The following is a 27,731-nucleotide window of genomic DNA, read 5'->3' as shown; positions in this document are numbered from 1 at the left end:
GAGACAGTGATATGCAGGGCACCACTTAATGTTCCTCCACACAAAAGTTAAGGCCAGTCTTAAGATTTCTTGTACCATGGATCTCACTCCTGTATCTGACAAGATTCTGTGAGTTGTCATCATATTGATCTTCTAATGTCATTCCCTATGCTTACAGCATAGAAACAGATCTAAAACTGTATTAAAAAAAAAAACTAATAAAAGTGGAATGTGGGAGAATCATGAGCCAATTAATACTCAGTTATTCCAGTTAGCAGAGTAAATCAATAGCTTTCATACATAAAAATAAAGTAGCAATAATGCCACTTCACATATAAAATAAATTTTACTTTAATGTGAGACAGCAACAAGACATAAAAATACAGTACATTTTTGCTCCATAAACCCAAGATAATGTCCTATATTACTGTCAGCTTAAGCTTCAACTTTAAATAATGTATGTAAATAACTGTTCATTGTTGTATTCCTATGGCTAGTTTTGCATTCTGCTCAATAAAATAAATTGCATATATCAAGTTACATAGCTGTTACTGGCAATTCAGAAACAATTTTGTGACAAAATACATCCCACAATCTATCCCGCTATCTGGTACTGTAGCTGCTCACTCATCCTCCCCCCAGCAGGATCAGGGAGGAGGGGGGAGAATTGTAAGGGTGTAAGTCAGAAAATTCCTGAGATAGACAGCTTAGCAGGGAAAGCAATTGCTGTTCACACAAGCAAAGCAAAAAAAAAAAAAAAAAAGAATTGATTCACTGATTCCCATGGGAAGGCAGGTGTTTAGTCATCTCCAGGACAGCAGGGCTCCATCATGTAAAGGTTACTCGGGAAGACAAACACCATCATTTCAAATATCCCTCAGTTCCTTCTTCTTCCCTCCACTTTGCATACTGAGCATGATGACATTTGGTCTGGAATATCCCTTTGGTCATTTGTCCCAGCTGTTTCCTCCCTACCTCCCATGTACTCCCAGTCCCCTCACCATGGTGGCAGTATGAAAAGTAGAAAAGGCCTTGGCTCTGTGCAAGCCCTGCTCAGCAGTAACAAATATGTATCTGTATTATCAACCTGTGTTCTGCCCAAATCCAAAACATATTGCCTATGAGCCACTGTGAAGAAAATTAACTCCATCCCAGCTAAAACCTGCACAGATACTCATTGCAATAACATCCATCAAAATATAACTGACAAGTCTCTGTTTCAGAGCTGAAGGAACAGAATTTCTCTCTCTCATATGAAAACCTTTACTGGGAAATCCTTGTCTATGCTCTGCATCAGTGATAATCAGGGAAGCTCATGATGTGGCTGTAGATTGTTGTTGGGTGTACTGCGTTCCACTGTGCAAATAAATGTTCAACATCCAGCAAGATTTTGACTAAGTAAGCATTTGCTTTTATTTTTACTATCAGTTATTTGCATGACTACCTCACTGATTAACCAATCATTTTGTATTTCTAGCTCTGACTATTTCATGTCAACTGACTTGAGGTTTTACATTTGTGGTTAAAAAATACTGATATGTCAGCCTGCAGAGTGTTTTGAAGCAGTTTGCCCAAGTCTGAAGGAAGTTATAAGGTTGCTCTGTCAGTCTAAAGGATAAGCTCTACTTGACCACGAGCTGTGCTGGGTGAACAAAATAATTTCTCTCTGTTATTACTGAAACAAGATGAGCACGTATTGAAAGGATAAGGGGGAATGGCCTCAAACTGAAGTACAGGTTTAGAATAGATATTAGAAATAGCTAACACTTAATATGAGAGTGGTGAGGCACTGGAAGAGGTTGTGAAGTTGTAAGTGCTCTTGAACTCTGCAAGAGTTCAAGGCCAGGTTGGACTGGGCTCTAAGCAACCTGTGCTGGCGAAAGATGTCTCTGCCCATGGCAGGATCGTTGAAACTAGATGGTCTTCAAGGTCCCTTCCAACCCAAACCATTCTATGATTCTTTGATGATTACTGAAACAAGATGAAGCCATTAGTGATATTTATTGCATAAAAACCATAGTGCAAGTGTAGCAACTGAGACAAAATTGTATTGTGGGGAGTGGGGCAACTCTGTATTTCCATTCTTTTGCCCTGTGTCTGCCTAAACTCCACACACGCTAACAACACAGACCTGGATTCTCGCGCAAGCGGATCCTGCTGCCACATCAAGTGTGCCCAGGCACGACCTGGCCTGCTTCCAACCTCTTGGCACACATCTATCCATGATAGCACTCTCCAGAGGAACGGAGCAATTACTGGCTTAACCCTATCACCCAGCAACTTCTGGCAGCCAAGTTCTTTGCCAAAGCAAGAAAGAGCAGAGAATCAATATGGAGCTTCTGCTGCCAACTTTTAAAAAATACCATTTTAAAGCAATGGCCTTGGGAGTGAACTGGTAAAGGAGTGTGTAGATCATCACATTTAAATTCAGCAAATCCTAAAGCACAAGTGTAGCCAAACCTTCAGGCAATGCTCCCTATTCTGCTCTATGGAGAACTCTTGGGTGACAGAAAGACAGAACCACATAATTGTTATTGTTGGGAGGGACCATCTTCCAAGCCAGGTTATACAGGACTGCATCCAGGTGGGTTTTAAATGACTCTCTGAAGAGGGAGCCTCCATGACATCCCTGGGCACCTGCTCCAGTGCTTGGCCATCCTGAATGTAAAGAGGTTATTCCTCTTTTACATGTTGAGGTGACACTTGTGTTTTAGTTTATAGCCATTACTCCTTGTCCTGTCGCTGGGCACCCCTGGGAAGAATCTGGCATTCTCAGATATCTCAACTATTCTCCTGACAGCCACCTTGAGATGTTGTTAACGAGTTCCCCTCTCAGACCTCTTCTCTAGACTAAGCAGGCCCAGCTCCTGCAGCCTCTCATATGAGAGAAGCTGCCAGCCCTGACTCCCGTTTCCAACCGCTCTGCATTAAAACAGCTGGAAGCACAACGACATCCACCCGTGGCACAGCGGCAGCGCCACCTGAAGAAGGGAAGGGAAGGGAGGGCACCAGCGCTCGAAAGTAGGCACGGGCAGGACGGAAACCCGGCCCCTTGTGTTCTGCACAAGGCCGAGGTGACTGGACACGGAGAAGGTATGCACGCATGCCTGCCGGACACAGCGGGAGCGCCGGGCGGGCAGGGCGGGACGCGGGGCCCGGCCGAGCCGCCTCACGACTCCCTGCCCCCCTTCCGCAGCCCGCTGATAGCAACGGTGCGCGCGCAACAGCCAATCGGCGGCCGCGGGCTCGCTTCTCCCTCGCCTCCCATTGGCCCGCGGGGCCGCGGGGGCGGGGCTGGCGCGCGCCCGCCCGCTGCAGTCCCGCAGTGCCGCCGCCGCGCCGGGGCTCGCGCGCGCCACAACCGCCGCAGCGGCCGCGCGGCTCCTCCCGGTGCGGGGCGGCTCCTCCCGGTGCGGGGCGGCGCGGGAGCCGTGGGGCCGGGCCGGGCCGGGCTGGGCTGGGCTGGGCGCAGCGCGAAGGTGACTCTGCTCGCCCGCAGCGGGGATGCTGCTGCTGCTGCGGCCGCCGCCGCCGCTAGTACGGGGACTGCAGGCGGGAGCGCGGGTGGCCGCGGCGTCCGGCGGCATGTGAGCAGCGGCGGGAGCGTTCCCCGAGCCCCGCGGCAGCGCTAAGGGAGCCCCTCCCTCCGGCGGCGGTTCAGCCCGCCCGGAGGCGCAGCGCGGAGGCGGGCGGGCATCGCCGCTGCTGCCGCCCGCGAGGAGACAGCAGGAGCGGCCACAAAGCGCCGCCGCCCGCCCTCCTCCGCACGCCGCGGCGCTGCCCCTGCCAGTCCCGCTCCCGGGGACGGAGGGCGGGAGCTCCCCTCGCCCCCTCGTCACCTTCTCGCCGCCCGATCCATGGGAGGAGCGGGCCGCCTCCCCCTAGGAAGCGCCGCCGCGGCTCGCCGGGACTGAGCGGAGCGGCCGGCGGCCGGCGCGGCGGGAGGATGCCACTGCTGCGGAAGGTGCTGCGCGTCTCCAACCGCTCCATGCTCGCCTTCATCTTCTTCTTCTCCTTTTCCTCGTCCTGCCTCTACTTCATCTATGTGGCCCCCGGGATCGGTGAGTACGGAGCCGCCCCCGCGGGGAGCGGGGGTGAGGGCGGTGGCGGGGGGCGCGCCCGCCTCCCCCGGGCTGTCACCGCGGCGGGGAGGGCACGGGCGGCGCCGGGCGAGGGGCGGCTCGGCTGTCGGAACGCGATCCCGCCCGCCCGGGAAGGGTCGGGGCGGCCGGCGGGGGCGGCGGTAACGTGCGCGGATCCCGCATCTTTGTTCTGCTGCTTTCAAACGCTCTAGAAGGTTCATCTGCCATCGCGAGGTAGGTGGATGCTGCCCTTGCTTCTCCGGCTGGCAAAGCGAGGCACTGAAGCGGCTCAGCGTTTCGTCGTGTTACAGTGGTATGAATTGGGAAAGAACTGCAAAACTGCTGGAGTCACTTAAATGTATTAATCTTTCAGATTGTTAGTAACTGCATTAATAATAAAGCCCATGTGAATAAAAATGAAGAACCAGTTTGAATATTTGTTTTTACTTCTGTTAGAGGGATCTCTCTCTCTCTCTCTCTTCACAGGTTTTACAGTTTGGTAACTCTTCCACTTCTGAAGGAACTACTTCAGAGGGAGACAAACCCTCTGATTTAGAAGAAGCTTCATAAAGCAACTGCTCAAGTTTGTTTCTAACACAAACCAAAAAATTGCTGGTTTCCTTAGTTCGCTCTTCTGCTGTTACTGGGAGACCATCAGGCTTTCTCTCAGTGGATGATCCTTTTACAACTGGTTAGCATTAACCTAGAGCTAAGGCCAGTGATATCCTGTATGGTGCTCTGTGGGATTTCCTTGTGTTGTGTGTTCCTTGATTAGGGAACGTTTTCCTTTTTTTCCCCAGGGAACGTTGCCACATATTTCTGCACATCTCCTTGCTTATCAGGTGTTACCTAAATACTTGCCAAATCATCTCTCTCTTCATCCTTGGTGCTTAAAACTTCTCTCTGCAGTCATGACTACAAAATATCCACACTGATGTGATCACTGAATATTCAGGAATTGTTTCCTGTTGATTGTGTCTTTATGCTCCCTCCTGTTCACTATCTCATATTTAACTTGTAAACACTTTCAAGGTGCAGTTGTTGCTTCTATACTTAAATAGTTCTAAATAGCCCACCTATCATTCTGTGGTTTTCCTTATGTACTTCCTACAATATTGACAAGTCTGCCAATTATTTTTCTAGTTCAAGTAAATACAAAAAAATACTAGGATATATATAATATTTATAGGGTTAGAGTTCAGAACTTTCTTGTCTGTCAGTGTTTTCCTGCTGAAAGGGATCTGATGTAGTCTTCCAAGTGAGAATGATGCTGATGTCCACTTAGACATCTTGGGTCTTTGAGATGCTGGTGCAGGGCACATATATAAAGTAGACTTTAATTGCAAGTAATTGATGCATGATTTAAATAGCAGAGTGCAGTTTATACATCTTTGTAAGTGAAACTTGTAACATCTAACATAATGTATGCAGCTGTAGTTTTACTTTATTACTTAAATGTTTCTTGCCAATGGGTACTTTGTTAGGAAGAACCTTGTCTCACTAAGCAAGGCTTATGCAGTACCTTGCTCAGAATCAGAGCCTTTAGTGATGAGACTTTAAATTTCTGACTTCATCTTTCTGCTCAGCTATTGGGCATTACATATCTTTTCAGCTTCCTTTGTACCAGGAATGAAATGAAATCAATAGTATGTACCAAAAGTGTTCCTGGGGTAGGTTAATTAGATCTGATCAACACTGAGGGAAAAAAGAATCATACTCAAACTAGTCTCTCTTGTTGTCTCAGACACAAATACTGTAGTTGGCCCTTTCAAGATGTGGTTTAATAATGCAAAAATCTTGGGTACTTACATGAGTTTGTGAGATTACAGCTCTTTCCAGCCACTGATCAATGCTGTGCTGCCCTAACTGTACCCACTGGTGGTGTGAACTCATCCAGCTTAAGTCAAAACCAGGCAATAATGAACTTATTCCTTGTCTGTGGCACTTCTTAGGTCCATCTTGAAATGCTGCTGTCCTGTGCAGGTCTGAAAGATTCTGGGGAAGAGAATATAGAAAATGGTGAAGGGCAGTAGGAAAGTTTTACATCTCAGCCTATCAGCCTGCAGATGTAAAATGCTGATTTCCCTGGAATTGCTCCTTAAAATGTTACTGTGTGGAATGGAGAGAAAGAAAGTCAGATATTATCTTACTTCCTGGCAGTATAGTGGAAATGTAAGTTGCAAGAACAGGAGATTCTCAAAGCACTTAGGAACACCCAAGTTTACAGGCAGATGATTCATCTAATAATCTTATGCTCTATGCTCATGGCATTTGCATATTGTGATAGAATAGAATATTTCACTGTACTTGCACCTTTTTACTGTGTGTAATGAAATAGATGCATCTAAGTCAAGGCTGAGTGTGTGTGTGTGTGGAGAGAAGGAAAGCTAAAGGTTTCTTATTGAAGCTCAGCTACCTTACCTGTTAGCAGCTTTTCATTAAAAGTGTTCTGCATCTAAGTCATAAATGGTTGGGATCTGTTGTAATTTATATGTAAAGATGTGTTTTACTGAAGATATTTTAGTTCACCAGAACATTTTCTTCCTCAACAAGCTACAAGGCACAATGTCAGAGACAAAGAAAATATTAATTGTGTTTGGGAACTGGAGCTGTTCTGTGGCTAGCTTCTCTTTGTGGTAGTCAGAGGAACTGAAAAGAGAGGAGAAGTTGGACTCCTGAATGTTTTATAGAGCAGCAGTGTACTGGAAGGTGGGAGAGGAAAAATACACGAGTTATGCAGCAGAATGGTTTTGTGAGATGTCAAAGTTGACTGAAATTTTGAATTCTTATGGGCTAATGGAGTGGGAGTCCCCCGCAATAAGCAATTCATGGCTTATCAAAGGGAAAAGACATCTGCACATGTAAGCCCTTAGCACTGGAAGAATTCTCAAAGAGGTCACTATCACATTCCCTCTGTCTTTCAAACTATTTAGAAAATAGAGTTACTGCATTTTTTTTTGACAAAACTGCAAATTTTGTAACAAATGGAGTTTAGATCAACTTGAAGTATTGACAATTTGTTTAGAGGAAAGAAATCGTAATTGCTTATATTAAGGTATTTAATTATTTGTCTAATATTTAAAAGTTTTCATTTGCACCATAATTCCAGATATTGCAATAATATCACTGTTCTGTTTTTGAAAAGACCTCTCAGAATGTTAGTTCTTTGGGAAACAGAAGCTTTTATTATTCCATGTACTTCAGAATACAAGGGGAGGAAAACCACATTTTCATGTTTTCAGATGTGGTTCTGTGTTTTGAGATGAAGACATATAGTACTGTAATTAATATAAAAATATATGGTTTAAACGGTTGAGAAGAATTCATACACTATGTTGGGATTGTTCATGTGCCTGCTTTTCCCTTTTCTGTAAGCACAGATGATTGGATGAGGTAGAGGTGATTGCAACCCTACCTCAGCACCCTGGTAGTCTTTTGATAGTCAGAGGAGCTGAAACACAAGAGCAGATTGATTTCTAACTATTAATTAGAGAAGACAACTATTTTTCTAATTTTAATTTTTCCTGTTTAATTCAGTGGATGTTTCAGAGGAAAACCTTAATAGATAGGATGGCAAGTTAAAATGGTCAAAAACATTTAAAATGCTTAAAACTTAAAAGAAATCATTTAAATGTTAATGATACTTCTGTGAATAGTCTCGAGTATTTAATAAAAGCAGATAAGAGGTGCTGCTTCTCCAGAAAGACCACTTTTGTGACAGTAGTTCATTTTGTGCTTCTCTGGTTAAAGCAGAAACTGAAATTTCTGATCTTGAATTACTAGCCTGTGATTCTGCAACTTCATTGAAAGTTGCAAATATTCATGTATTAGTTAAAGGCTGAAGAGGCTAGATAAGAGCAGGAATATTTGGCACCAACATGGGGATTTTTTCAGTGTTATAGATAAAAGTAGTAATAAAAGGGACTCAAATAATTTATGTCTGGTCCTGACAGCCATCCAGAACCCATTTGTAGGTTTGAGTTTACATCGTGGAAAGGATCTAAAGATTAGGAGAATAAGACAAATTAACAAGGCAATGGTGACCAAGGGAGAGCATTTGCTGGTCTAATTTCACTGCCAAACCAATCTGAGTATTGCAAGAGACATTTTTTTTTCCTTTTTCCCTGTTTTTCCCATTTGCTCTCAGCATTATAACTGAAATTACATTGGACAGATCTCAGAAAATGATCTCTTATTCATCCCTGGGTTATTCCTTTCTGTCTTGTTGCAGCAGAGAACCTTTGCCAGACTGGGAGGAAGAGTATCTTAGAGCTCTTCATATTGTAGTCGATTGCAGTCTAGTTTTTCAGCCAGAGAGTGCTTGAGTACTGGAACAGGCTCTCCAGGGAAGAGGTCACAGCATCAGGCCTGACAGAGTTCAAGAAGTGCTTGGACAATGTTCTCAGGCACATGGTGACATTCTTGGAGTGTCCTGTGCAGGGTCAGTAGTTGCACTCCATGGTCCTGATGGGTCCTTTCCAACTCAGCTCATTCTGAGATTGTAGCTTGTCTACCTTGGATGTAATGACCTATGCAGTTCAAATAAGAACTGGTTATGAAACAGTGCAGTGATCAAAGAAGATGCAGTCTGCTTTGACATCAGTAACTAAGAATTGTGAAGGGTGAAATGAGTTTGAAGAGGAAAAAACAGCTAATGTTTTCTCTCTTATGGTCTTCTGCTTCTTTTATTAAAATCTTGCTGCTTTTTTGTCAGTCCTAAGCAAAAGGCAGCTGTGCAGCTTGCATGGAACTTGGAATAATCTCTATTGGTTTTAGCTCCCAATTTTATATAAATCTATTTCCTGTTCTGTTGCTAGTTTTCCTAATAGGAAGAATGATATCACTCCTTTTTGAACTTGTGCAGAAATAGAAAAGAGTCCTGAAAATGGTATGAGCAAGATAAATGCTTATCATGGCTTTCAGGTGCTGAGCCCATAAATATGGGCACAGCCTTTGTGCTGGTATCCTTTGTTCCTGGCATCTGTGGCAGTTGTGGCATTTCTAAAGACTTGCTGTTTGATTACAGAATAATTTAGATTGGCAGGGGCACCTGGAAGTCACCTGATCCAACCTCCTGCTGAAAGCAGATCCTACTGGATCAAATTGCTCAGTGTCGTGTCCACTTGAGTTTTTGAATAAATCCGGGGATGTAGTTTTGCTGTCTCTCTGGGAAACCTGTTCCAGTGTCAGACAACTGTGAGAAAATTGTAATATGTAATTGTAATATCTCACCTTATGTTCATTGCCTTGTGTCTTTTGACTGACTACTTTCAAGTGTTCAATTTAGTCTTCTCTTAACAAGAGTACTGTATCGCTGAAGACAGAAAAAAAAAAAGTACCCTGCTCTTAGCCATTTCTATTTCAGACTGAGCAAACCCATTTATTTTAGTTTCTGCTTGTACATAATATGCTTGATTTTGGAAGGTTTCCTCTGGACTTGTTCTGGTATTAATATTTGGTTCTTACTGCGATGCCCAAACTGGACAAATATGATTTTACAAGCTGAAGAGAGACAACTGTAGCTGATATGGATGTGCTGGTTATACTGTTGCCAGTACAGGGCAGGATACTGTTGACTGTGCTTGCCACAATGATAGGGGGCTGGTAATACCTTGTCTGAGGGTTTTGTAATAGAGCCTCTGTATAGGTTTAATGCAGATCTAGGGCTGCCATGAAATAGGACTAATATAACTTGCTTGTTTCTCATGCTGTGTGGAAGTATCTGATAAAAGGCTGATGAGTTTTTGCAGGGTGTGGTAGATGTTCATGTTAGTATTTTTCTTTCCTTGTTATTGCCTTCTTTTATTTCTTTCTAGGGAATTATTATCATGGGTCTTTTACAAGTTTCTTGAGTAAATGAAACTTGTCTGTCCCATTGTTTTATATTTCTGCAGGGAAATGCCTGTACTACAGAACTGGTAGTTGTTTGGGAGCTATTTTCAGCTATATTCCATTATTAAAGTTCTCCTGTTATTAAAGGCTTCATTTGGAGCAGGAGTACTTTCATTAGTTGCAGAGGTCTTCTTCTTGCTTGCATTGCAGTTTTTCATGTCACTTCCACAAATTACCATCAAATTCTTTACCTGTGAAATTGTGGTTTACTTTCTGATTGATAGGGACTTTTTTTCTCTTGTGCAGAGGGGAAATGGAGATTTAAACACTCTGCTTGATCTCTGATTTCCAGTGATCAAATGTTCCTCAGCATTCTGACTAAGCGCTTGAGCTCCTTGAACCAACTGAACTTGGGCAGTGTCATGGGTACATTTTCTCCCTTGGTCTGGGAGGTGCAAAGACTTTTCCATTATGTTGGCCCAGCACAGTCATTCCTAGCACTTGATGCTGAATAAATTATTGTAGCTCTGTCATTCATGACTGTCTTTCACTTTTACCAACAGATTAACTTTGACTAAACATGCATATTTATTTCTCAATCAGTTGTTCTGCATTTTTATCTGATAGTTTTCCTAAAGCCCTTAGGTATTACTTGTTATTTGTCAGGGAACTTGCCTGCATAAGATTTCAATCAGTATACATTTTGTGATGTTGTTCTTAGTCAGAAAACAGAAATAAACCAGGTACTTATGGTGTGCAGCTAACTTCACAAGGACAAAGTAATTATGAGACTTCATGTGAAATGAATTTTCACTTTAGCCAGCCAGTTATTTGAATGCATTCTTCTCATGGGTTGAGAAGGAGAGATTGTATACCCTGGGGACATTTATCTGAATTGTGATGCCTTACTGACAGGGCCAAAGCTTTAACCATTTCCACATCTGTCTGTGGTGAAATATAGCTTATCTACTGGCTTTTGATAAATAAGACTATTTCTACAAGTTACTATTTTTACTTGCTTTTCTATAGCTCTTACTCTTAGGTAATCTTTTGTATTCAAATTATGCAATCGTATTATGGGGAGCAGCATGAAATAATTATGCTTTGTGTGGGATCCAGGGCTAGATTCTTGTGAGCACAGTGCAGAGATTGGTTTCAGGACTTTAAAATACAAAAGATGCTTTTTTGTAAGGTATTGCCAATGGTCAGTTCACTTTCTTAGATTTGTGCTCGTCCTTCTTTACCTTCAGTTCATTGTGTGTTTATTGAATTATTCTACAGCTTACTGTATAATCAACTAATAGCCTGAGAGTATAGAATAGTATGTTAGAAGTTTTATTGAACATTTTATGTTAGAAGTTTTATTGAACATTTTATCCTTTATCATGCTTAAAACTACTGTTAGAGAAAGAAATTTTGATTCAATTTTTTCATTGTGAATGGAGATCCCCTCATTTGCTGTCTCCCAATAAACAGTGAACTGATATTTATCCAGTTCCTCAGACTTGCAGTCAGAGGACTCATCCATTGACATATCCACTGTTGCAGGGAATATTTTAATACTTCAGACATTGAAGAGGTTGTCTGAAGTATTAAAAAAACCAATTTGGAGCTTCTCTGTTGCAGCTGATACAGATTTATCCATCTACAGCATTTGAAAGATCACTGTTAGCCACCAGAAACACTGGTAGCTTTTGTTTTTTTCAACAGATTGAGGTGATTTATGTCTTTCTAAGATATTTTTCTTATAAGGATGTATACATATACAGACTCAAATGCAGTCTCCCTATCCCTCTGAAATTAGATTGGATTTATTATTATTTTACAAATAGTGCAAAACTGCCATTGAATATTGAAAAACAAATGAAATAAAGAATATATTTCAAGGCACAAAATTTTTTCTTTTTTTATGCTGTTGTATCTGTTTTAAAAACAACTTCTGATTAACAACAAATGTGTAAAAATAAATACAGTGCTAAGGAAGTTGGACACTTGCAATAGTATTTATTGATGTTTGTTGTAGATTTCCATTTTTGAATAGGAACCAGTTTACAGCAGTCTTACATTACTTGGGGTATTGTCCTTCACAGATAAATTGTTTAATGAATCAGTTTCACAGACTAAAGTCATTATACTGCAGAAAATATTCTAGCTCCTGGAATTCTAACTGTTATATTTCAGAAGCAATCTCAGCAATCTATTTACTGTTTATTTAGATTAATCATAGAATTTAATCTTTAACACTTCTATGTTAATTTGCCACATGTGAACTCTGCCAATAGCGTATTTCTAACTCCAGTATTGCTGAGAACAGTATCCCATAACCTTGTGATAAGAAGAGACTCACGTGGGACTTGTTCTAGAAATGCTCCCATGAGATGATTCCCCATTTACAATTACTAGTGGAGACCTTTCTTTTAACCTGTTTGAATCTATACCAATTTTTATGCAATATGTTGAATGTGCTTTTCATAAGTCCCATGAAAACAGGTGTTGACTAGCAGATGAGTAACTTCAGGGGCAATGGTCATTTGTCAAGACCTGTTGCCTGTAAAGCCATATTTACTGCATTTGGATCTTGCAGAATCCATGGGTTCTCTATGAAATATTTCCTATCTGAGTTTTTCAGCATTTTTTTCCCCCAGAAAGATCAGTGAATGATGTTATAACTGCTCTGATAGATTATCTTTTTTTTTTTAAGGGGCATGTTAACTTTTTGCTAATTGCTTTGAAAATATTCTTGACATAGTGCTTTTTTCCATGTTGTTGGGTTTGTTTGGCCTTGGATTTCTGGTTTTGCTTTGGCAGAATAAAAGCTGCATTTGAAAATCAAATTTGTGGCCTCCAAGTCTGTCCATTTTTTTTGGCATTTAAAAATAATTTTTGGTAATAATTAATACTCTTCTATGTTTTTAAAGTCATCACATTTCTAACTTCCTAGTCCTGTTCAGAATGTCAATCATTGACCCAGTTTCAAATTCGCTTGTCCTGTTGTATATTTTACTACACTGGTTTCTTCTAAGCGCGAGGCATATTTTTCTGTGCTTTGGTGTACGAGTACAGCATGATAACTTACTAAGTTTCTATATAAAAATAAGTCTTGTGCTTTTCCTGTGAAATTGTGGGATGATAAACTAAAGCAGTATTGTGAGAAGTGCTTTGATTTTTTGGTGTACTGCTTGGAAGGAGCTTGATTCCCTAACAAAGAGTAATCTGTGAATGATATAATTTTCTTTAAAAAAAGGAGTAAATAGTCTTCAAGTGAATACTTAAATAACAAAAAGTCATCTGATATAAAACACTGAGCCATTTTTGCTTTTTTTTTTTAATACTTTTAGAATTCATGCATTGCCCTCCCAACAGTCTAGCACATAAAACTATTAATAACTAGTGAGCTATAAAAATTTGAGAGAAAAAATGATTCATCTGATACTTTTAATATGCCCTCTGAAATACAGGATGATGCCTATAATGCCGTAATGTGTGTTATTAGAATAAGTTTTAAATAATGCCCTAAAACTAGCACTTTTGATTATTGACATGTGGCTGTGTGTTCATGATAGCTAATGCAGAGCTGGATCAATTGATAGGAAAACTTCATCTGAATTAGTTATGAGCTCTGAGCTGACACTTGCAGTTGCTTGAGATGGAACACAGTATAGTATTGACTCCAAGGTGTACTATAGGTGTGTGTTGTCTTATATTTCTCACTGCACTTTCCATCTGATTAACCTGTAAACTGTGTGACAGCCTGGATTCTATGTTTCTTGAGCCAGAAATTCTCTTTCTTACTTATTATGAACCATGTACAGTGAAATAAGAAGAATATGAATAAAATTGCTCCTAGGTGTTACATTGATAGATGTTTTCTTTGGTTACATGTGAAATTTTGCCTTCCTGGTTTATGCTTTGCCTTGCACTGTGACAGCGATGGTTGGTACAAATGCAGAAAGATGAAAGTAGATGAAAAATCACAGATTAGTTGAGGTTGAAAGGGATCTCTGGAGTTTATCTAGTCCAACCTCCCTACTCAAGAAGTACCACCTGGAGCCAATTGCTCAGGCCCTTGTCCAGAAGGCTTTAGAATATTTCTGAGGGTATTCTCCACAACCACTGTGAGCAACTTGTGCCAGTGCTCTGTCCCACTCACAATATAGAAGTGTTTCCTGGTGTTCAGATGGAACATCCTGTGTTTCAGTTTGTACCCACTGCCTCTGGTTCTGTCCTTGAGCACCACTGAAAAGTGGCTGGCTCTGTCCCTTTTTGCACCTTCCCTTCGTAGACATTGTGTACATATACCCCTGCCCTTTGTACACATTAATGTGACCCCCTGAGCTTTCTCTTGTGGGCTCAGCAATCCCTGTTCTCTCAGCCTTTCCTGACAGAGGCGATGCTTCACTCCCTTTGTCTTCTTCATGGCCTGTTTTTGGATGCTCTCCAGGATGTCCATGTTCTCTATTACACTGTGGAGCTCAGAGCTGGACACTACACCAGGTGTGGCTTGAACAGTGCTGAGTGAAGGCTGTGAAGGACCACCTTGACCTGCTGACAGCATTCTTCCTGATGCATCCCAGGATGCTGTTGGCCTTCTTTGCAGCACACAGCTGGCTCATGTTCCGCTTGATGTCCATCAGGACCTCCAGAGCCTCTTCTGTCAAGCTGCTTTCCGGTTGGATGCCCCTAAGCATATTTTGGTGTCTGGGGTTGTTCCTCCCTCCCCAGATGCAGAAATTTGCACTGTTCCTTGTGAACTGCATGAAGTCCATGTCAGCACATTTCTCCAGCCTGCTAAGGTACCCCTGGATGGCAGCATGGCCCTTTGGCATATCAGCTACTTATCCCTCTTTTGTGTCATAATTAAACTTTGTGAGGTTTTGTTCTGCCTGTCATCCAGATTATTAATGAAGGTGTTAAACAGGAATGAACCTGGTATTGACCCCTGGGCTACATCACTGGTCACTGACCTCACCTTTTGGGCTTGGTCAGTCAGCTTTTGATCCAGCTCACCGTTTGCCTAGCCAGCCTGTACATCAACAGTTTGTCAATGAGAGTCTTATGGGATACAGTGTGAAAGGCCTTACTGAAGTCCTGGTAGACAATGCCCCTTGCTCTTTCCTTATCTATCTTCACCAGAGAAGGTTCCCAGTTGGTTGACTGTTTCTGATGATTTTCTTGTCATTTATGTACCTGAAGAATGGTTTCCAGGATTAGCTGCTCCATCACCTTCCCTGGGATCAAGCTGAGGCTGATCAGCCTGTACTTCTCTGGGTCTTCCTTCTTGAAGATAGGAGTGACATTTGCTTTCCTCTAGTCCTCAGGCATTTCTCCCACCCATCACGATTGATCAAAGATGGTCAGGAGTGGCTGTGCAATGACATCTGCCATCTCCCTGCGCACTTGGTACACCCCATAAGGGCCCACGGACTTAACCTGTGCCCTGTTTGCTTAATTCTTCCACCAAGGGCAAGAGTACAGCTTCCTTGCTCCAGACTGGTCTCAGGGAGTTGGACTTTGTGCAGAGTGGTCTTGTTAATAAAGACTGTGAAAAGGTGACATTCAGTATTGCAGACTTCTTATCTGTGTGTCTTTCTCACTGAGCAATGGGTTCATGTTATCCTGAGTTTTCTTCTTATCACCTTTGTACTTATGGAAATGCTTCGTGTTGTCTTTGACATCCCTGGCCAGACTCAGTTCCATTTGGGCTTTAGCTTTCCTAACTGCATCCCTGGATGCTCAGGTATTTTTTCTGTATTCCTCCCACATTCCCTGAGATTACTTCCTCCCACTGAATTATTTTTGTGTTTGGTTTTTTTCACGGGAGGTCCTTGTTCATCTATGCAGGCCTCCTGGCATATTACCTGTTTTCATAGTTGTTGACATGGATCTCTTGTAAGCTTAAAGGATATTGTCCCTGAAAATTACCCAGCTTTCTTGCCCCTATCTTCACTTGAAGGCTTTATCCCATGGGACCCCACCACACAGATATTTGAAGAGGCCAAAGTCTGCTCTCTTGAAGTCCAGGGTTGTGAGCTTTCTTTTGTGTCTTCCTGCCCCATGGATCCTGAACTTCACCATCTCATGATCTCTGCAGCCAAGGCTGCCTTTGATCTTCATATCCCCAGTGAATCCCTCCTCCTTGGTAAGTATGAGGCTCTGCAGATTACTTCCTCTCAGTGACTCTGGCACTTGTGGCAGGAAGTTGCCATCAGGGCACACCAGGATCCTTCTGGAGTTTTATCTGGCTGCCTTCTGCTGTCAGTCATCCCCCACCACACTGGAAGAAAAGCTGTGTTTCTATTGCTGTTTTGGCCTGTGAGGGTTTAATACTTTGTTGCTGTTGCTGCTGGCTGGTGTGACACCTCAACTGCACTCTTTGTCACAGCTCTTTGCCAACCAACCTGTTCCAGTAGATGAGATTTGTTTTTAGGACTAAATTAATATCTTTGATTTTTGCCTGATGTTTTAGCTTCTGATGTAATTAATTGGCTGCTCAAGCATCTGCTGCTACCTAAGCAGCTACTGAATGATGGTGGAATAAACTGAGGAGATCTGAACTCCTTGTAACTGTGATTGTGCTGCAGAGCCAGGCAGTGGGAAAAAGACTGCCCAGAAAGGACAATGTTTCATTCCTCATGAATTCCTGTGTTATTTGTGTAAAGTTGGATAGTGTGTTGACAAGCAGCTCAGCAAGAAAGAGGAGGTAGACTCCAAGAATTACTTGATAAAAACATGACAAGGTTGGATCTTCCTGGCAGCAAGAGCAGCTCTTGCATACTTAAGCCAAGGTGGCAGCAGGCTTTACCTGGTTGGGTTTTTTCAATTATGTCTTTTCATGATGTCTATTTTGAGACAAATGCCTTTTCTAACTTTCACAAAGGTCTTGTGTGTTTGTTCAAATTTTCTACTCTGTGTCAGAAGGGGTAAGTACTTCACTAAAGGGAAGATGTAGGTGCTTTTGCAGAAAATCTTATTTTTCCAAGGTTTATGTCTACATTATCTGGACTGCAGTAACATTTCCCATAAAAATTGAGAACATTTACATGGCCTCTTGGTTTTATTGTGGACTTGTTTGAAAATTCTTACTCTCCATTCTTTACTATATCAGGTTCCTAAGACTTTTGCCCTTTTTATTGTTTCCTCCATTTCACTCCAGGGGAGTGAGCAAGCAACTCAGTGGGGACTTAGCTGTTGGCCACATTAACCTACCACACCTGGTTTATGTGAATTATCCTTCTATAAACCTGCTGAAAGCTCTATAAACCTGCAGAGTTAAACATTCAAGTGACTTTAGCTTTTGGTGTCACATTAAAAAGAAGAATAAAGCACACAGTCTTCCAGAGATTAGCTCTGAAATCAGTATTTACTAACAGATTTATATTAAAAAACTGACTTTATTTTAATGTTGAAATAGGAAAATATTGATGAGAAGAGCTGTACCTATGGGATCTGTACCTATGTATCTAACTTACTTGGGGGAAAAGATGATACCAATTTAAAATACATTAAAGTTTGTAGAAAGAAATTTTTTGTTATTTAAGAATTTTTGTTCCTATTTGAAAGGCAAATATACCCATGGTTTTACTTTCAGGAAAACCTTGAATTTTGAAATTGTTTGTTTGAAGGTAAATAATTGTTCTTGGAGGAACAAATCAAAATGCCTTTATTTTGATTCCAAAAGGAGGAGGTTTCTTGAGTAGGTAACTTCATTTATGAATTCATGAATTGTACAGATTCCTTGAAATGCTTAGTAGGGACACCCTAAAACTCCCAGTATCTGAATGGAAAACTACAAATGGAATGAAACAATTGGAACCACAGTGTGTTACTTTACATGAATCGGGTTAAAATTTTGAGAAGTTTTTGTGTAAATTTTGTGTAAGGAAATCTGAATATTATCTGTTGTCTTGAATCCTGGTAAGAATCTTTCTTCTGGGATTTCCTACTTGTTGTCAGGCCAAGGTTGTAGCTTTTTTTTGTTTTTTGCTTCTGTTCTGGTGGCCAGAAAGTGTTGAGACTACTTCAGGATTGTAGCAGCTGAGTAACTTTTACACTCATGTAAACTCTTGTTAACTCATGCAGTTAGTCATGCTGGCCAAGGGTTTGAGAATTACATGCCATGCATGGCACCTGGCATGTTCAGAGCCTCTCTTTTGGCTGTCAACATTCCTTGTTTTAATAAAGAGTTCTTTGAAAGCAAGGACAGCCCCCTCAGTCATTAATTTAAAAATTAAGACATTATTGTAGGACTTAGAAATATTTTTCCTTGAAAGATTAAGCTGTTTTTTTTATCTCTGTGGGTGTTGGTAGTATTGTTGGCTAATGTGGTGGAATTAACCACTGTGTTTTCCTCTGGAAATGCCCCCAGTCCCTCATACACAGCTCTCTGTAGCTCTGGACTCGCTGTGTTGGGCTATTAGAAATTATTGGTTGATCTGGAATTACTCGTGTCATGCCACTGGTGCTGAGTCATCTGATGGAGTTCCTGACATAATTTTCTAATGATCTCTTTAATAATTTCTGAGATAATTTTCTTTAATCTCTTTACTTATTTTTCATCCCTGGTATGTTTAGTTCTTGCCCCCAAAGATGCAGAGCATTTTTTTGTTGTTTGGGTGGTTACGAGTTACAGGGAGCCAAATATTCCCCAGACAACTGAGTGCTTAATGTAGGTGAAGTGACAGATGATCCCTTTGACCCTCTTTGCTACCTTCTGTAAGGGACATTTGTCCTTCCCTTTGCAGTATTTTTTTAGCTCTTTGAGTCCTGAGTAGGCATTTGCTCACTCAGATATAAATGCAGCTTCATTTCTACCTTACTAACTTGTATTGAATACAAAGAAATGTCTTGAGATCATATTTGGGGCTTTGGGTGCAAGACTGAGACAGAGAAATATTTCATGCTGTTGTTGTTAGTGAGTCACTTAATTACTCAGAATGTTGATTTACTCACTCTTGATGTCTATAATAAATATTTCATGTATAATTATAAAACATTAATACTTTGAGATTGGCAGAGATTTGTAACAGTTGTATAACAAAGCAGCTGTTTGGAGTGAATGAATAAACAGTACATTTTGACTGGAAGTTGTGTTAACTAGCGAGTAAAAAAGGAACCATTATATGGATCTAAAAGATTTTCTACACTTTTTTTTTGTCCTATATTTCAATTATTTTTTGTAGATCTATATATGAGACATGTATCTACATATGAAAATGTTTTATTGGTAAATTAAATTTTCTTGTCACTCTCAGTTGCTTTTTGTTAGTTAAAGAGAAATGAAAGTGTCATATAAAATGTGTATTGATAGTCTGTAGTTTTTGGGTTTGAATAGAGCCATGGTTATGAATCCATTTTATTCTTTTCTATTGTTGCTGTTAGTTTTCACTGTGTGGACCTTCATCTCAAAAAATTATTGTTCACTGACCATGGATTCAGACACAGTAAAAAATGTTGAACACATTGTAGATGTATGTTAGAATAATTTGGAAATGCAATAGTTAAAAAAATTCAAAATTGTTTTTTTGTTTTATCAGCAAACACGTATCTCTTTATGGTGCAAGCTCGTGGTATAATGTTGAGAGAAAATGTAAAAACAATAGGACACATGATAAGACTGTACACTAACAAAAATACTACACTGAATGGCACAGGTAAGAATATCTTTAATGTATTTTTTAAAAGACCTCTTTTTTCAATTTTTAAAAAAAGCAAAAAGCCAATCATTAATGACATAGCTCGATTATGAAAACTTAGACCCAAATCCTATTTCTCAGAAATTGGAGTCAAGGTCAAATAGTTACTATTTATCAGTTCACTTCAGTAGGAAATATTTCTATTAGCTATAACAAAGATACTTGTATTTAACCATTATTCCTCTAGAGTAATAAAATGCTTTTAAAATCATGCTGCTAGGAATTTATTAACTAAAAATTAATGCTTTCACCTGCATGATGATGAGTTACAATTTCAGTGGGTAACATAGGTTTTTACAAAAATCAATTCTTCTTTTTAAGATTATCCTGAAGGAAACAATTCTAGTGACTGTGTTGCTCAAACAACAATGTATCTTCCAGAGAACTTCACCTACTCTCCTTACCAGCCTTGTCCAGAGAAACTGCCTTACATGAGTAAGTTTTAAAGTGACCTTAATGTTTATCTGGTAAATTAAATTGTATTTTAAACAAAACACAGTTATTTTAATATAAAATATAATTGTTAGGAGTCTAAATATATAACAGAAATTAATGAATAAAATACATCTAATAATGCACAATGATGCTTAGCAGAAGTTTACCTGTAACTAATGTGTTACTGAAATTTTGGTCTCTATTAATCACCTTTACTAATTTGAAATAACTGAACTACTGATTTGTAAGAGAGAAAATGTCACATAGTTTCTGAAGTTATTTGTAATGCATTCCAGAATTCTAACCTCTTGTCTTTTAGATACCTGGCTTAATCTGTGGGCTGTCATTCAGCATGAGCAATTAATTAAATATCTAATATAGCAGTTCAGATCCATATCATACCAAAACATGTTGCTGGCAGCTGAACTGAAATCTGAGCAATTTTTCTTCAAAGAAAAGGAGGGGATTTTATTAGGATAATCTAGATTCCATTATAATATGTTTTTGATCTCAACTGAGTTTATCTGTTGAAGAAAACAGGAACAGTGCATGTTACCTGTGTTTCTTCTCAATAATGTCAGATTCTAAGCTTTGTTTTATATTTTAAATATACAGACATGGAGCCAAAAGTGTGGAGCAGTTGCTGTTGCTTATGAAACTAAATCATATAGAAAACTGTCTTAAGCCAGGTAGTAATCAGCTCCATGGTATGATAATATCCTTATTTCAACCTCTTTTCCTCCAGACATAGGGTTTGACTTTCAAAATCACCTTTTTGGTATATTATAGAACATCTAAACAAATAAAACCAAATTATTTCAATAGCAAATTTTTTAGCTACTTTTGGAAACATAAAAAGTTCAGCAAATGGCAAATCTGGATAATCAGAGAAACAAGATGTGATATTCTTGCTGATTGAAAAATATATATAATTAGTATTTTTAATGTCACTTGCAGGGTATCTGGCAGTTGGAATTCTGTCAGATTAGCTCAAAACTAAGTAATTCTACCAGTAATTTCTCTATAGATCTCCTTGTTGCTGCTCTGCTTTTACCACCTTTTTTTTGTTGGTGGTGGTTTTTTTGTTAGTAATTGCTCTGTACTTCTTCTATCCTGTTTAATTTAACAGAGAAATAATAATTTTAATAGAAAATAATTCACTGAATAAGTTGCTTTTCAACCAAGGGATATGGGTTTCCCTTTTTGATTTCTATGTATGACTTTTTAATCATCATCTCTCTTTCTAATTATAATCTAAATAAAGCATCTCTGAAGATCTTTAATGAAATGTTGTAGGAAGTGTGAGATAGCCAGGCAAAAAAAAGTGTTGAATTGTGTATACTTTGACATGTTTAATTAGTCTAAGGTTATTATAGAAGTCCTCTTCTTTGCATCAGCTTGTCAAATTTATATCATGAAAGGAGCATGGTAAAATCATATTTTTTTTTATTACATAAGTACATAGGCTCTTAAAATAGGAACAGCTATTGCCTTTGTTGCATGACTCAGTAGAACAGGTTATAACCCACTTGTTGGGCAGTGCTGTTGTAATTTGTAAGCAAAACAACTTTTTTTTGATATAGAGCAGTGCAAGAATCTGTCTGTCTGTTCCTTTGGAGATAAACTGATAATCCCAACCTTTCTAGACTGCATAGTTTCTAAAGCTCTTGTCATTCCTGAATTTTTGCACTGTAGACTGTCCTTAATTTGTTTTCTTTCTAAAGTATCATAACTGGCTTAAATCCCAGTTACAAAACAAATTAGTTTTGGAAATTTTTTTTTTTTTCACACAGCAGCAGTTAATACATTCCAGGATGAGATCTTCTGCTTTGTACAATTACATTGTGGTGGCTCGTATTAATGTGCAATCCATTACAAACTGTAAAATTACCTGGCAGCATAGCCAGATATTGCTTGTTTTGTTGTGCATGCTTCATTTTTCCTTCAGTAAGAAACCATCCTTTACTATTTTAAATTAACTTTACTTTATTGGTTTCTGTGTCTACCTCATTTGTTGAATTAATTTTTTTTCTGATTTTCTTCTTCAAAATGTTTTTTACTTTCTCAGCTTTCTTATTTTGTGGGTTGTATAAATATGTTTTATTGCAGCCTGCTAGACACTGATGGAACTAGTGAATAATAAGAGCAGTTATTTACAGAGATGCTTTCTCCTGCCCCCCACCAGTGACAGGGGAAAAAATGCTGATTTCTATTCACTCATCTCCTGTGTGCTTTTGGTAGTACCAATACTTCAGGTTTTATTATAGCTTCTTTTTAAACACTCTGGATGGAATTTCATCATGTCCCATGGAGTTAGAAGCACCCTTATCTAAAGGCTTTATCTAAATACTGTTCTACCATTTGATGTTTCTTTCTAATTTAAACTCTGTAGTCATCTGATCACATCTGAACTTTTCTCAGAATACTGAGGTATCTGAATCACATCATGTGCTATTTCCTTCCCTTTCTGGTGTGGTAATTGACCTTTATTTATCTTTATTTTTCTTTCAGATTCTGTATTTGAACTGAAAGGCTCTTGTTTCTTTTCTGTCTCTTGCTAGTAGAACTTGATTTTTAAAAATTTAGTTTTTAGTTTTTAAAATTTTATTTTGTACATGTTTATATACTAGTCCTTTGTTGATTGACCTTGATTCTATATTTCATAAGATTTCTTTTTTGGGTTTTTGAAGAGTTTCAGATGCATTATTCTAAGCTTATTTTTAAATAATTATTTTTATTTTTATTATTTTAAAATTTTTATTTAAATCTCTGTAGGACTAGCTTGTTCTAGTGTCTATCTATACAGGTCTTTTAGCAACTGCCAGATTTCCTTTTTTCCTAAAATAATTAAATTGATATGGGTTTCTTTAAATCTTCTCTTGAAATAGCTCCATAGTGTACTGTTGTTGATAATTTTTCACCTATGATTTTACATTAAAAAAGGTTGCCTTCTTCATATGCAAGTAGTACTATATTTAATCATATCCCAAACTAAAATAGCTCTTGCAATATCTTCTACATTCTTCTGAAAATGATAGTTATTCCTAGTTTGTTCCAAAAATTTCAATATTTTCAAAAGATTTACACAACTAGTCAATTTGGTGACACAAATGGTCTATTTGGCACAAAAAGGATCTTTTGTGTATGGACACATGGGAGAAAATGGAGTGATTTTTGGACTGACTTTAAACCATCCCTCACCAAAATACTTAACTTTGTGGACAAAAATAAGAATAATATTTTATGGTGTTTGCCAGAAAGTTCTTGCAAGATTTTTATGTGATGATTTAGAGTGTAGTAGTTGCTGAAGAAAAACTTGAACTTCTGCTTAATGAGTATTACATTAGTCTTCTCCCCAGATTTCCTTGCTTCTTTCTATTGCTTTTGAGGGTATTTACTATGAATCATTATTTCCAGTGTTGAACTTTTTACACATGCATAAGCTAATGACTGGCAACTTTCAGCTGTCAACTAATGTTAATATTTTCTCATAGTAAGTACTAACCTGATTTATTTTAAATTGTATTGTGGTCTTTATTCAATAACCCTTTTGCAAATGCTTTTCCTGTTGGGGTCATTAGTTCTACCAATGGTAATTCTCACATCCTGCCCATTGGTATGAATTGCTTTGAAGCAAATATTGGTGAATTAGTGGATGAAGTCTCTACATGAAATGAGCATATAATCTAAAATTTAAATTGAGGAAGTTTGTTGAGGGCAGTGATGATACATTTTCCTTTAATGTGGAAGTGGAGCAGGAAGGCACCCAGAATTTGAGTAAAAGTTCAGTAGTGCAGATGGTGTAAAATAGTTAAGTGGTACTTGAAATGAAAGGCAACCCAAATTTTCTGTAAGAGATGCAGAATTTAAATTACTTTGCTTGTTCTGTGTCCTTTGAAATGAGTATTTTGTTTATAGGTTTCATGGAAGGAATGTTTGTTTTTGGAAACACTAAAACTTCATTCTGTAAGAATTAAAGATAAGGAGGATAGTATAAATGGTTTCTTTTTTTTCTGTAGGTGGTGTTACTACAAATTTCTGATGCTATTTGTCCATATTTGATTTTCATTGTAGCATTATGTCAATTTTCTTAATTGAAATTAATATAGAAGCTTTTTTTTTCCTTTCTTTAGGAGGCCTTATTGATGTTAATATGAGTGAAATTAGTTTTGATGAAATTCAGCGACTGTTTTCAAAAGATTTAGACATTAAACCAGGAGGACACTGGAAACCAAATGACTGTAAGCCACGGTGGAAGGTTAGACACTGATTTTCTGTTTTGGTTTATTTTTTCTTGTTGGTATATAAGAATAAATTACCATTGCAAGCACTCAGTCTTTGGTGCTATATATGTAGTATCTTATAGTATTTGTAGTATGCCATCTATGCTCAAGAAGAAACTCCAGCTAGGAGAAAAATTTGAAATGGATCATCAAGAACTTTTAACGGTTCATTAGCTGTAATTACTAAACATTTAATCATATGGATGCAAATCTGTCCTATGTGTCTGTTGCTTGAAATATAACTAGAAGCAAGTGAACATAAAAGGAAAATCTTATTTACATTTTACTCAATTTTTTTTTCTTAATTATTTGAGCAAATTCTCAGCACACTTTCCTAGGGGGAACCAACATGTAAAACACTGAGCCAATTTAAATGTAAAAGTTGAAAAGCCATAGGAAACTTGATCTGTATTGAAAAATTAAAATTTTAAAATGCTGATATAATAGATTTTTTTTGTTTTTCTGAAGGTGGCTATCCTTATTCCTTTTCGGAATCGTCACGAGCATCTTCCAATTTTTTTCCGTCATCTGATACCAATGTTGCAGAAGCAGAGGCTGGAATTTGCCTTCTATGTTGTTGAACAGGTAACAGCATCTACTTGAAAAGTGACTTTCAAGATTCCTTACTAAAAGGGGTTTGATATTCTTACCAAGCATTGGATGAATCCAGAATTTAAAAATTGTTACTCTACTCTTCTACTCCTTTAAATGAAAAAGTAAAGCTCTATTTCCATTCCTCATCTTGAGCAGTGGCCGGATACACAATGATTTTCTTCAAATATAGGCTATATAAGGTAATATAGAGGTAATAAGATGGCCTCTTAGAATCTATTGTAGTAGTAAGTTTTCAAGGCAAAAAAGTAGGTCAGCAGCAGTGTTCCTCAGGGCTCAGTTCCAGGGCCTTACATTCACTGGATGCAGGAGCTGAATGCACCATCAGCAAGTTCCTGATAATATCCAGCTGGGAGGTTGTGGTTGACTTTTAAAGGATGGGATGCCTTGCAGAAGGTTCTAGATAAATTGGAGCACTGGGCAGTGATTAATGGGATGAAATTTAAGAAGTCAAAACACTGGACTCTGCACCTAGGATGGAGTAAAGCCAGACACAAGTGTAAACTGGGAGAGGAGTGCCTGGAGAGCAGCCCTGCCCAAAGGGATCTGGGGGTGCTGTTTGGCAGCAGGAGCCAGGCTCACTCCTGGCTCACAGGAGCCATCAATGTGCACTGGAAGCCAGGAGGGGAAACCCCATCCTCGGGTGCAGCCAACCCAGTGTGAGCTGCCCATCAAAAGAGGCATCATTGTCAATTGTGTGTGTGTGTGTTAGAGTATGTTTTTCTCATAGTAAGGAATTTTTTGTCTCCTCTTGATTTTTACAATGTCTCCTTTGTTTTCTGTGTGAAGACGGGTACACAACCTTTTAATCGTGCAATGCTCTTTAATGTTGGCTTCAAAGAGGCTATGAAGGATGCTGTCTGGGACTGCATAATATTCCATGATGTGGATCACTTACCTGAAAATGACAGAAATTACTATGGATGTGGAGAAATGCCACGCCATTTTGCAGCAAAGCTGGACAAGTACATGTACATGTAAGTAAATAATTTTATTGACATTATTTCTTAAATACTCAGAAATATTTAAAAGTATGAATTTCCTGACACTATATACACTATACACTATATACACCTGTGACATTATATACTATATACGTAGGTGAAAACAACAAAGCAGCCTCCTACCATGCTATTTACAGAAATGAATAGTTAATAAAAGAAAGATTTAAATTTAGTTTCTACATTTGATGTGTTACTAATTAGAAGATAATACTTATTATTTTCAATGTTGAGCTTGTTGCAATGATGTTGGTCTCAAAAAAAAGGCTTTGTATGTCAAGGGGGAAAATCTTACCTAACTTACTAGAAATGATTTCTGGCTACAAAAACACTTCTGCTGGCTGTTACCAAAGAAAAGCAGAAAATCTGCAGCAAAATATCACAGGAATAGTGTCTTTATTTTCTGATAAATGCATACTTTTATTTCTGTTTCGTACTGCTTTTTAAACTGAAGATTTTCTTACTGCTAGACCATTTTTTATGTTGTCTCTCAGTCTCGATTGACATTGGGTGAATGTAGTGGGACCTGCACTTTTCTTACCTCTTTCTCCTCTGTCAGTTTACATTAATGATGTGCCACTTGCTTCTTAACACTCTGCTATCTCATGACATTCTTGGAATCACTTCACAGAAAGCTGCAGCTTATTGCTTGCTACATGTATGTATTTGCTATCCTGGACTTTATTTGTGAAATTTATCTACTTGACAACCTGGCCAATTAACAGATAAAAAACAATGCCTTGAAACCATGGCTCTGTGTCTGGACTTCAGGTTGTCAACCAATCAGCAGTTCAATATTTAAAGATTTAATATGTATTTAAAAATAAATAAATAAGCACTTATGAATAAATAAGAGATTTCATCTATCTTTGTATGTACTTATAAAACATTTTATGCATTTATATAATGTCTACATAGGTAACTATTTACAAAATTGATAAATTTTGTATAAACAAAACTAGATTTATAAAATAAAAAATTACCTCAAAAAGTCCCATTAACTGTCATATTCCAGTTGGTTTTGGTTTTGGTTGGTGGTCTGGTTTTGGGTTGGCAACATCTTTTTGTTGGTTATTTTGGAGGTATGTATGTGGGTTTTTTTGAGAGGCAGGAGGGGGTTAAAACACCTGCTCTTTCAGTTACATGTTGAAAGGCAAATATAATTGCAATCTTCTCCACATCCTATTAAGATTTGGTTGAGTCCTGTGTTTCCACAGAGATCAGAAATTACGTTATTGTCTATTTCTATTTTCTTTCCCCTTTCATTCTGGAGTTATTCAGTGTGGCAATTGTGTCCTAAGCAATGGTAAATCTTTTTGTAGATGGTCTTAACTCCTTGAAGGTTCCAAATTTGGAAGTGTCTCCTGAGAGACTTTGTTTTATGAAACTGTATGCTGCCTCTGAAAGAAAACTACTTTACTCTAGCAGCTTCTGGGTTAAGGATGCAAGTGAATATTGATGGAAGTAAATATAGATACTTAAATGTTTTAATTTTTTTTAGATTGACAGTGTTTGGAGGACTAGAAATCACATTGTCTGGGGCATAGTATGTTATATAGATAGGCTTTTCATGTTGGCCAACTGTTTATTGCTTAATTATATGTGTTAGCAAATACTTTTGCTTACTGATGGGAAAGCCTGTAGATCCTTTTGATTCAAAAGTTTAGCTTTTAAAAACTGGAAAATGATTTTTTAAAATCAGCATGCCATTCACTGTTTAATATGTACTGTTTAACTGTTTCTCTTGAGTTTTAACAGTTCTGTAGAATATAGTAATAAATTGAAATTATTTAATTGATGCATTACTGATTTGTA

The 27,731-nt window shown here is 38.8% G+C and overlaps 1 protein-coding gene across 1 annotated transcript in view; it reads left to right on the top strand.

Moving 5' to 3' along the window:
- Positions 1–3,305: 3,305 nt before the first annotated feature.
- B4GALT6 (beta-1,4-galactosyltransferase 6) overlaps positions 3,306–27,731 on the top strand; it is a 30,715-nt gene continuing 6,289 nt past the window's right edge. Inside the window, exons 1-6 of the mRNA XM_054645976.2 lie at positions 3,306–4,040; positions 19,427–19,543; positions 19,907–20,020; positions 24,154–24,278; positions 24,772–24,888; positions 25,705–25,892. Coding sequence (XP_054501951.1) covers positions 3,926–4,040; positions 19,427–19,543; positions 19,907–20,020; positions 24,154–24,278; positions 24,772–24,888; positions 25,705–25,892 — 776 coding nt within the window. The 5' untranslated portion in view covers positions 3,306–3,925. The remainder of the gene's footprint in view (positions 4,041–19,426; positions 19,544–19,906; positions 20,021–24,153; positions 24,279–24,771; positions 24,889–25,704; positions 25,893–27,731) is intronic.

This window comes from Agelaius phoeniceus, chromosome 1, assembly GCF_051311805.1.
Source record: "Agelaius phoeniceus isolate bAgePho1 chromosome 1, bAgePho1.hap1, whole genome shotgun sequence".
Lineage (NCBI taxonomy): Eukaryota > Metazoa > Chordata > Aves > Passeriformes > Icteridae > Agelaius > Agelaius phoeniceus.
This window is presented reverse-complemented; position numbering and strand designations above follow the sequence as displayed.